Below are 11,058 nucleotides of genomic sequence, written 5' to 3'. Positions count from 1 at the left end.
AAAGACACTTGCGTTGATTTTTCATCTTGGTGGAAACTTTGTTAATAATGTTGAAGGTGAAATGAGATACAATGGTGGGAGTGTGAGAGTTAGAACGATAAAACAGGGGATAAGATACGAAGAGTTGAGGTTAATGATATTGGAATGGTTTGATATAGATGTTAATATTTGTGACATGAAATATACAGTGAGCCTCGATGATAAGGCATTAGTAGATTTGGTTGATGATAGTGAAGTTGATAATCTTTTTCAGTATAATGACACTAGTGCACATGTGTATCTAGCATTGAAGGAGAGTACACCGGAAGTAATGGATGATCCACAAATGTGAGACTTGTTTTTTTATGGTTATTTTAGTTGTTATTTGTTATATTGTTGTTGTGAATTTGCTAACAAAAGTTGTAATTATGCATGCAGCATTGACAACTACTTGGGATTGTCACAACAAATGTGTTTTTTGTCAAGTAGGGAGAATAATATGGACGGAACAGTTTGTGATGAAAATGGGGGTGACTGTGTAAGAGAAGGCGGTGGGGGATGTCATGTGAGGCTAGTAAGTACAGTAGAGATTGCACCAACACCAATGCCCGAGATGAATGCTGTGAAGTGGAAGGAATTGTTGTTAGGAAAGAAGCAAACTTTTGCAAATGCCACAGAATTCAGAAAGGCAGTATATAAGTTTAGTATTGCAGAAAACTTCGAGTACAAATATGTAAAAAATTGTGAGGAATGTGTGCATGTGAAATGCAAAGTTGAAGGTTGTCCTTGGCGGATAATAGCAAGAGTAGCTGCGAAGAGAAGTCCTTTCCTCGTTGTAACTCGACTGAGTAATGAACATGTGCATAATGCCCAAGAGATGATGCAAGTTACACATGGTGGAAGAGCAGCCTTGACATCATCAATTATCATTGAGGAGGTAAGGGATCACACTGAAAAGCGTCCAAATGAAATAAGGAGGACCTTGGCAAGGGATTATGGTGTGAAGTTGACATATAAGCAAGCATATAGGGCTAAGGAAAAAGCATTAGAGGAAATACAAGGGAGGCCTGAACAGTCATACATGTTGATACCATGGATATGTCAACGATTGAAGGAAACCGATGAGAAGACGGTAGCTGAATGGGTAGCAACTGTTAACAATATATTTGAGCGTGTTTTCATAGCATATGGTTGTTGCATAGAGGGTTTTTTGTCTGGGGCAAGACATATACTGTACATAGATGGAACACATTTGAGTGGACCATATAGGGGAACACTGCTATCAGCCTCAGCATATGACGCGGACAATGAATTGTTACCATTCGCGTATGCTATTGTGAAAGGAGAGACTTATGAGGAGTGGGCATGGTTCTTAAACATGATAAAACAGATAGTTGGTGCAATCCAATTAATTATTGTGTCAGATCGTCACAATGCAATAATAGGAGCTGTTGGAGCAATATTTGGAGGTGACCGTCATGCATACTGTTATAGACACGTGAAGGAAAATTTCAGCTCTGAAATGAATAAATTATACAGAGGTAGGAGGAGAACTAGTGGTATTAGTAAGGAAGTTGGATTAAAGTTGCTTGATGACATTGCATATGCAAGGGTTAACGTTGAGTTTGATAAGGCAATGACAAGGATGGGAAATTTCAGTCCTCAGTTACTTCAGTGGCTTAACAATCATGGTGATATTCATAAGTGGGCAATGAGCAAGTTTGCATATAAACGGTGGGATAACATAACAACGAACATTGCTGAGTCATTCAATGCTTGGATTGTAAAGGAAAGGCAGCATAATGTTGCCCAACTTATTCATGAACATCGTGAGAAGGTTGCAAGGAAGATGTTCGCAGCAAGTGTGGCAATGAGGAACTGGAGAAATGGTGTGGGTCCAAACATTGATGGAAAAGTGATGGAAAATGTGGCTAGATCGATTCATATGCATGGTGAACCTTATGGAGGTGGTAGGGTCTGTGTACATACTTCGCGTGGAGCCTTATATGTCAATGTTCAGTCACATGAATGCACTTGTGCTGCATGGCAAATGACAGGGATTCCGTGTCCACACGCTTGTGCTGCAATAAGGGTGGTTCATGCAAATGTGTATGATTTTGTGGAGGACTGTTATAAAATAACATCCCAAGAGAAGATTTATGGGAACACCATGATTCCAGTAGTGACAATTGACAGGCCTAATCCTAATGATTATATGCTGCAAAATATGGGAAACCAAGTGTGGCTATACCCACCTACAACTAGTAGACCTTCGGGAAGGCCAAGAATTAGGAGGCGGGAATCCCAATTCCAAAACAGGAAGATTTACCACTGTGGACAGTGTCATGAACCTGGGCATAGTAAAAGAACATGCAGAAATCCAAACCCAAGTTAAAATTGGTAGTCCACGTGTGGGTTTATTTTGTAAAGGTTATTTTTTGTTGTGGCTTGTAAATATTTTGCAACTCTTCATATTTTTTTGGATGAAGGGTTGTGTCATGTGGGAAGTCGACATCGTAAGTCACACATAGTCAGTGAAATGTGTATTTTGATGTCAGTGACAAGAAAACATTAAGTGGGGATGAAATATTAATGTTAGCCTGTCACTGATTGTAAGTACTGTCAGGAAGGATCTGGTTATAGGAAAATACCTATATTGAAGTTGTTATTTCCTTTAACTGTGTTGTTAACAATGACAGAAGTTGCAAGACGAGTCCCCTTATTATTCATGTTTGATATTGTTGCCTTATATTTTATGTTTTTAAGTATGATCATCGTATATGAACTTCATTTGAACTGAGTTAAAAATATGGGTATTACTAATCATTTTGTTTTATGACAGTTGTTAAACTTTTACTCGAGTTGTTGAAACATTATTTAGTGGTTGTTATATGGTTTACTGAAGTTGTAATATGGTGGGTTTAGTCATTATTGGAAATGCTGTTGGGAACGCATATTGAAGTGGGTTTAGTCTGTAAACACGTTTCTAAAGAGGGCGTAAGCACGCCTGTATACCAGGTGGTAACAGGTATACCTGCGTTGTGATAACCTTATACTGACGTTGTTAAAAGGTTAACCGAAGTTGTGAAAAGGGTTTTTTCCCCCATCTTGAGGAAGCTGTTGTGAATACCGATACTAAAGTTGTAAAATTTTAAAATAATGTTGTTAAGGCATACACTGGAGTTGTGAAATTTCTCCCCGATCTTCAACACGTTTCCAACGAGGGTGTGGGCGTGCAAGGGACCCGTTAGCTTACGGGTATACTTGAGTTGTGAAAATCCTATACTTAAGTTGTTAAACGCTTCACCGAAGTTGTAAAAGGGGGTATTTGTTTCCATCTTCAGAAAGCTGTTGTGAAAACCTATACTGAAGTTGTAAAATAGTATAATAATGTTGTTAATGCATACACTGGAGTTGTAAAATTTCTCCCCGATCTTCAACACGTTTCCAACGAGGGTGTGGGTGTGCAAGGGACCCGTTAGCTTACGGGTATACTTGAGTTGTGAAAAACCTATACTTAAGTTGTTAAACGCTTCACCGAAGTTGTAAAAGGGGGTATTTGTTTCCATCTTCAGAAAGCTGTTGTGAAAACCTATACTGAAGTTGTAAAATAGTATAATAATGTTGTTAATGCATACACTGGAGTTGTAAAATTTCTCCCCGATCTTCAACACGTTTCCAACGAGGGTGTGGGTGTGCAAGGGACCCGTTAGCTTACGGGTATACTTGAGTTGTGAAAAACCTATACTTAAGTTGTTAAACGCTTCACCGAAGTTGTAAAAGGGGGTATTTGTTTCCATCTTCAGAAAGCTGTTGTGAAAACCTATACTGAAGTTGTAAAATAGTATAATAATGTTGTTAATGCATACACTGGAGTTGTAAAATTTCTCCCCGATCTTCAACACGTTTCCAACGAGGGTGTGGGTGTGCAAGGGACCCGTTAGCTTACGGGTATACTTGAGTTGTGAAAAACCTATACTTAAGTTGTTAAACGCTTCACCGAAGTTGTAAAAGGGGGTATTTGTTTCCATCTTCAGAAAGCTGTTGTGAAAACCTATACTGAAGTTGTAAAATCGTATAATAATGTTGTTAATGCATACACTGGAGTTGTAAAATTTCTCCCCGATCTTCAACACGTTTCCAACGAGGGTGTGGGTGTGCAAGGGACCCGTTAGCTTACGGGTATACTTGAGTTGTGAAAAACCTATACTTAAGTTGTTAAACGCTTCACCGAAGTTGTAAAAGGGGGTATTTGTTTCCATCTTCAGAAAGCTGTTGTGAAAACCTATACTGAAGTTGTAAAATAGTATAATAATGTTGTTAATGCATACACTGGAGTTGTAAAATTTCTCCCCGATCTTCAACACGTTTCCAACGAGGGTGTGGGTGTGCAAGGGACCCGTTAGCTTACGGGTATACTTGAGTTGTGAAAAACCTATACTTAAGTTGTTAAACGCTTCACCGAAGTTGTAAAAGGGGGTATTTGTTTCCATCTTCAGAAAGCTGTTGTGAAAACCTATACTGAAGTTGTAAAATAGTATAATAATGTTGTTAATGCATACACTGGAGTTGTAAAATTTCTCCCCGATCTTCAACACGTTTCCAACGAGGGTGTGGGTGTGCAAGGGACCCGTTAGCTTACGGGTATACTTGAGTTGTGAAAAACCTATACTTAAGTTGTTAAACGCTTCACCGAAGTTGTAAAAGGGGGTATTTGTTTCCATCTTCAGAAAGCTGTTGTGAAAACCTATACTGAAGTTGTAAAATAGTATAATAATGTTGTTAATGCATACACTGGAGTTGTAAAATTTCTCCCCGATCTTCAACACGTTTCCAACGAGGGTGTGGGTGTGCAAGGGACCCGTTAGCTTACGGGTATACTTGAGTTGTGAAAAACCTATACTTAAGTTGTTAAACGCTTCACCGAAGTTGTAAAAGGGGGTATTTGTTTCCATCTTCAGAAAGCTGTTGTGAAAACCTATACTGAAGTTGTAAAATCGTATAATAATGTTGTTAATGCATACACTGGAGTTGTAAAATTTCTCCCCGATCTTCAACACGTTTCCAACGAGGGTGTGGGTGTGCAAGGGACCCGTTAGCTTACGGGTATACTTGAGTTGTGAAAAACCTATACTTAAGTTGTTAAACGCTTCACCGAAGTTGTAAAAGGGGGTATTTGTTTCCATCTTCAGAAAGCTGTTGTGAAAACCTATACTGAAGTTGTAAAATAGTATAATAATGTTGTTAATGCATACACTGGAGTTGTAAAATTTCTCCCCGATCTTCAACACGTTTCCCACTTGGGTGTGGGCGTGCAAGGGACCCATTACTTAACGGGTATACATGAGTTGTGAAAAACCTATACTGAAGTTGTTAAAAGCTTCACTGAAGTTGTAAAAAGGGGTACTTGTTTTCATCTCGTGAATGCTGTTGTGAAAATCGATACACAAGTTGGAAACATATATAATGCTGCTGTTAAAATTTACCATAAAGTCTGACTACTAATGTCGCAAATGGTATGAACCCGTTGCTAACAAGACACAATTACTAATCTTGAAATCAGTCCTTCTGCCATGTACATAAATGTTCTCCCAAGTTAAATAACATGGAACTACATCAGAGTGTCACATAGACATGTAAAAGGAACCTCCTACTAAGTACTATGACAAACGTCGTCTTTTGGTGGTTGTCTTGTTCTGCTGTTCTGAGAGGAGAGTTAAGGCTTCTTCACGACTTGAATTTTGCGGATGATTAACTAGCCACCACATTAGCTCACGCCTAAACTCAGCTACATGATTCTGCATATAAGACAGGTCCATATGTTAATGTTCACCGTACCTGGCAAATAATTAATCATTAATTATAGACAACTTTCATACCTCATTGAAGTCAAATGTCACATCCGGGACCCATTTGCTTAGCCAGATCAACACATGAACACCACAATCTCTCCTATACATCCAATGGGAAATAAAACATTTAAGTTAGTATGTCTGCTTCTGCAATTCACATCTTAAACTAGAAAACAATGTCAACAGTCAACACAACATACAAGTTGTTCTGTTGTGGAACAGGTGCAAAAATAATATCAGTCTTAGGCTTCTTCCCAACAAGTTGAGGTCTGACTAATGCAATTATATCATAAAAGTTGTCTCTCTGCAAACCAACAACAGAAATCCAAAATATGAGATAAAAAGGTGGAAACATTGGGCACTTGTGATACACAGATACATTAGTTTAGTCCTTACACATGCATGAAGATGAAACATCCTTTTTTCTTCCAATGAATCCTTCTTCTTGGTCTTCTTTGGCATATCATTAGGCAGCCTCATGGAGTCCAGGACATAAAAATGCATTGTTTTTGGCTCCAACACAAAGCAAAACCAGTGAGACTCAACAATTGCGGGTCCAAATATTAAATCACAGTCACCTAGGTTGTACCCGATATGCTGTGGCAAAATAGCACGTTTGTTCTCTGATGCTCGCCACTGAGAAGGGTTACCAAGCATTTTCATCTACAAAACAACATATTAGTTTAATCATCACAACCTGTAATTGTCAAACAAACCGTACACACCACAGGGCTCACCATGAACTCAGCATCAAAAATGTGTCGCCTCACTTGTCCTCCCTCACCTGCCTCTGCCATTAATGCCCTACCGACCATTGTTATTAGAGGGCTACTCACTCTTTCGATTCCACCTATCGTGCGCAATTGATCCCGATCAATTTGTTCATCACACATTGTAACCATAATCCTGCAATGTATACATCATATGTAAGTAAAACAACAATAACAAAACAAGATGAAAAAAATTTCCTGCTTTCAATGTTCCATGCACGGCATATCTTACTTCTGACCCTCCTCCCGTGAACACATACGAGAGACAATGTTGAAAAACTTGTCTTTCTCAGTTATCACTCTCTTTCTCCTCTTAACAGGCTTCAACATGGAAATCCATGGAGAAGTTACTTGACGACTTGGAATGATTGTTCTCTTTGATGGCCTTTGGTCTTCTCCCTTGTCAGTCTCTTCATCTGATGACTCCACCCCTTTATCTCCTTCATCATCACCTTTCTCACTGTCTCCTTCCTCTCCATCCTCATCACCTTCATCACTACCTCTTTCCTGATCATGGGCTTCACCTTCAGCAGTATCTCCATCACTATAACCTTTGTCACTACCTCCCTCTTCACCTTTACCATCAGATGGAAGAATCACTGCCTCATCGCGTGTGTTGTCAACAAGGTCCCTCAGATTTGAACTTGGCATCCCCTGTAGATGGAGCTGCACCTTCATAAGCTCCTCTGCAAATTGGTTACTAAGCCTTTTATGGCTTTCCTCAAGTGCATCCATCATCCTTCGATGCACTTGCTTCAATTCCTGCTAACACATTTGCTAAACAGTTAAACTCTTTACATATTAATGAATTTTATACATACAAAACTATAAACATACCGGTCGTAGATGAGCAACACTTATTGTATCTTCGACCACTTTTGTAGACTTCCCTTTGTACAATAGGCCTATGTTACTCTTTGACTCTTTGTTGACCAATTCCTTTATTCTCTTATCCGTCCAATATGCAATAGCATTTGTTGGGTCATGGTTAGTAGCTTTTGACAATGGGAATTTCTCACCCAAATATAGCTGCAACCACAATCATAGAACACACCGCATTAGCCAATTGAATTAAACAGTTACATTAACATTGAACAACATGTTTTGCTCTAAACATACCACCAAGAAGTACAGGCAGCCACCCACAGTGCAGCACGGATCCCTCTCCTTCCTGAACAAATTCACATAATCTTCCATTTCCTTGTAGAGGTCATTCATGATGTACGTTGCCCAATCATACTGTTCATATCCATTCATAGTTGCACATACCACCCTTAATAACTTCTCACCAACTCTTGCACTTGAAGTTGGAGCTAGAAATGTGCCAAGTGTGACCAACATAAATAATAGTTCAAAATGCTCATCATCCGTCCCACTTTTTATGTCAGCTAATATCTTGCTATAAACAACATTTAAATACTTTCTCCTCAGCTTCTTATATGTGTCATGATTTTCATCAACATCTCCTTTTACCTCTTCCCCAGTATGGGGCACACCAAGCAATGTTCCCACATCGTTTGCCTCAACTTCTTCTGTCCTCCCCCTTAATCGGAACTGATGTGTTGCTGGATCGTACGATTGAATGAAAGCTACAATTAACTCACGTGGGAGTTTGTCAATTTCCACATCCAACAACTTAGAGAATCCTATGTTCTCTATCCTTTGTCTTAAACTTTCATCACTCTTAACAAATTCCGCCAGTGACATGAATTGACGAACAGAGCAACGGGTGAACATTTTCCATACTCTCTTACTCTTCTTCTTCTCCGGCCTCATTTGTTTGGCCCTTTCACTATATATTTTCTTCTCCTTAATAGAGAGCCTTGCCCATGCCTCTTTCGCCTTGTTAGTTCTATCTACTACACCCTTGAATTTTTTCCCTTGAGCAAATTCCTCTCTAAATAAGACATACCCATTCCTTGGCCCTTTTGAAGTTGATGTCTCTCCCTCCAACACCATTTTTTCTGCACATTACACATTAATACAAGCATGTCAGAAAACAATTAGGAACTTCTGATTAACAACATCTATATAGTTATTTATAACTTCGGTATGGCTATTCACAACAGCATTTTGAAGAAAACAAACCCCTTTTCCTGACTTCGGTTAGAACTTAACACCTCCAGTGTAGGGATTAACAACATCTATATAAGTATTTACAACTTCAGTATGACTATTCACAACAACATTTTGTTGCAAACACAGACCCCTTTTTCCGACTTTGGTTAGAACTTAACAGCTCCAGTGTAGGGATTAACGACATCTATATAAGTATTTACAACTTCATTATGGCTATTCACAACAGCATTTTCAAGAAAACACAACCCCTTTTTCCAACTTCGGAGTTACTATTTTACAACTCCGGTGTAGGTATTAACAACATATATATAGATGTTTACAACTTCAGTATGGCTATTCACAACAGTATTTTCAAGCAAACAGAGACCCCTTTTTCCAACTTCGGTTACAACTTTACAACTCCAGTGTAGGGATTAACGACATCTATATACATATTTACAACTTAAGTATGACTATTCACAACAACATTTTGAAGAAAACAAACCCCCTTTTTCCGACTTCGGTTAGAACTTAACACCTCCAGTGTAGGGATTAACAACATCTATATAAGTATTTACAACTTCAGTATGGCTATTCACAGCAGCATTTTGAAGAAAACACAGACCCCTTTTTCCAACTTCGGGGTTACTAGTTTACAACTTCGGTGTAGGTATTAACAACATCTATATACATGTTTACAGCTTTAGTATGACTATTCACAACAGTATTTTCAACAAAACACAGACCCCTTTTCCCAACTTCGGTTACAACTTTACAACCCTTGTGTACGGATTAACAACATCTATATATACTTTTACAACTTCAGTATGGCTATTCACAACAGCATTTCCAAGAAAACAAACCCTTTTCTCCAACTTCGGTTACCATTTTACAACTCCAGTGTAGGGATTAACAACATCTATATAAGTATTTACAACTTCAGTATGGCTATTCACAGCAGCATTTTGAAGAAAACACAGACCCCTTTTTCCAACTTCGGGGTTACTATTTTACAACTTCGGTGTAGGTATTAACAACATCTATATACATGTTTACAGCTTCAGTATGACTATTCACAACAGTATTTTCAACAAAACACAGACCCCTTTTTCCAACTTCGGTTACAACTTTACAACCCTTGTGTACGGCTTAACAACATCTACATATACTTTTACAACTTCAGTATGGCTATTCACAACAGCATTTTCAAGAAAACACAAACCCTTTTCTCCAACTTCGGTTACAATTTTACAACTCCAGTGTAGGGATTAACAACATATATATATTTACATGACAGTGGGTACATTCACCTTTTTTTCAAATAATTATTTTAAGTTTGGCGCCCTCTACACCCTTATACACACTCCCCCACACCATCACTGTGATTCATACCTTAAATCAAACTATACAATTATACTAATATGCATTTAACTTAGGCTAATAGATGAAAGACAATTATTGTCCATAGAGATAACAGTGTCATCGATGTTAATTAAGCTGACAGGAATAGCTTGGTGGCTGGGCTGGAGGAGTGGGAAATGTGAATGAAAAGAACAAAAAGGTAGAGATAAAGTAGTGATGAAACAGTGAAATCATTAACAAGAAAAGAAAAGGTACGGGGCTGTGGGCTGTGTATGTGGTCCACACTCCTGAAAGTATATCAGTCATCATATGGTGAAATGCAAGCAATCTAGTGGGTCCTCCACTTTCTGCACATTCACTTTGTCATTTTCATCTCCAGAAACTGCCCACTCCCTCTCACACACATTCGATCGACATCTTAAAAGTAGTAGCAATATCAAATATATAACTTGAACAAACACAGAGAAGGAAGAAATGTTAACAAACTTACCTCTGTCTCACCGCAAATTCCTCCTTTTCTCTCTTCCTCACCTTCGATCGATTGCCGCAATGTAGCCGTTCCGTCGTTCTTTTCCTTTCTCTTCTTCGACGGTGACCACCAAACGCTCTTCCTTCGTCTCTTCTCTCTTCTTCGACGCCGGTAGTAGCTTCCTCCTCCGCTCTCTTCTCCTCTCTTCTTCGCTCCGTCGGCTGCAACAGGGGTCGAGAATGAGAGAGTCGAAAAACCGCCTCTGTTCCCACCTTTTGTTTAAAATAACACTGAGGGCGGTTTGGTCTTTTTGTCTAAGAAAATAATCCCAGAATGGTCTGCTGGTACCAAAACGGAATTACTGAAATTCGGCGGACGTTTTTGGGCTTTTGGAGTTGGAGGTGCATTTTTCTGGCATTTTCCCAATTTTTAATAGGACTTTTTCACCAAATTTCCGAGATTCATGAGGTGATTGTGCGTGATGTTTATGGTTTGTATTACAATAATTATGCCATTAATATCCTTGAAGACGAATGACAGTATCCGAAAGCCGTCATTTTTTTGGCTT

General features: G+C 38.9%; 2 protein-coding genes across 2 annotated transcripts; one reads left to right on the top strand and one right to left on the bottom strand.

Annotated features, from left to right (window-relative positions):
* The first annotated feature begins 478 nt into the window (after positions 1–478).
* LOC114737741 (uncharacterized) lies at positions 479–2,374 on the top strand. Its single transcript, XM_028925698.1, has one exon. The coding sequence runs from the start codon at positions 479–481 to the stop codon at positions 2,372–2,374; it is 1,896 nt and encodes a 631-aa protein (XP_028781531.1).
* A 3,153-nt stretch (positions 2,375–5,527) lies between these two features.
* LOC114737736 (uncharacterized) lies at positions 5,528–6,470 on the bottom strand. The gene is made up of 4 exons (XM_028925694.1): positions 6,228–6,470; positions 6,032–6,135; positions 5,859–5,931; positions 5,528–5,777 (listed from the first exon to the last, which is right to left on the bottom strand). The coding sequence occupies exons 1-4, from the start codon at positions 6,333–6,335 to the stop codon at positions 5,640–5,642; spliced, it is 423 nt and encodes a 140-aa protein (XP_028781527.1). The 5' UTR covers positions 6,336–6,470; the 3' UTR covers positions 5,528–5,639.
* Positions 6,471–11,058: the final 4,588 nt, after the last annotated feature.

This window comes from Neltuma alba, unplaced genomic scaffold, assembly GCF_004799145.2.
Source record: "Neltuma alba isolate B1F8T4 unplaced genomic scaffold, ASM479914v2 tig00013494_pilon, whole genome shotgun sequence".
Taxonomy (NCBI): Eukaryota; Viridiplantae; Streptophyta; class Magnoliopsida; order Fabales; family Fabaceae; genus Neltuma; species Neltuma alba.
Note: the sequence above shows the minus strand (reverse complement) of the source record. Positions and strands in the feature narration are given on the sequence as shown.

Bases quoted from the DNA above. Each gene is read 5' to 3' on its own strand.
- LOC114737741 (XM_028925698.1), top strand. From the start codon at position 479: ATGGACGGAACAGTTTGTGATGAAAATGGGGGTGACTGTGTAAGAGAA.
- LOC114737736 (XM_028925694.1), bottom strand. From the start codon at position 6,335: ATGCATTTTTATGTCCTGGACTCCATGAGGCTGCCTAATGATATGCCA. The intron at 6,136-6,227 runs GTAAGGACTAAA...GTTGGTTTGCAG, and splicing joins TGTTTCATCTTCATGCATGT to AGAGACAACTTTTATGATAT. The intron at 5,932-6,031 runs GTATGTTGTGTT...TTGGATGTATAG, and splicing joins GTTCCACAACAGAACAACTT to GAGAGATTGTGGTGTTCATG.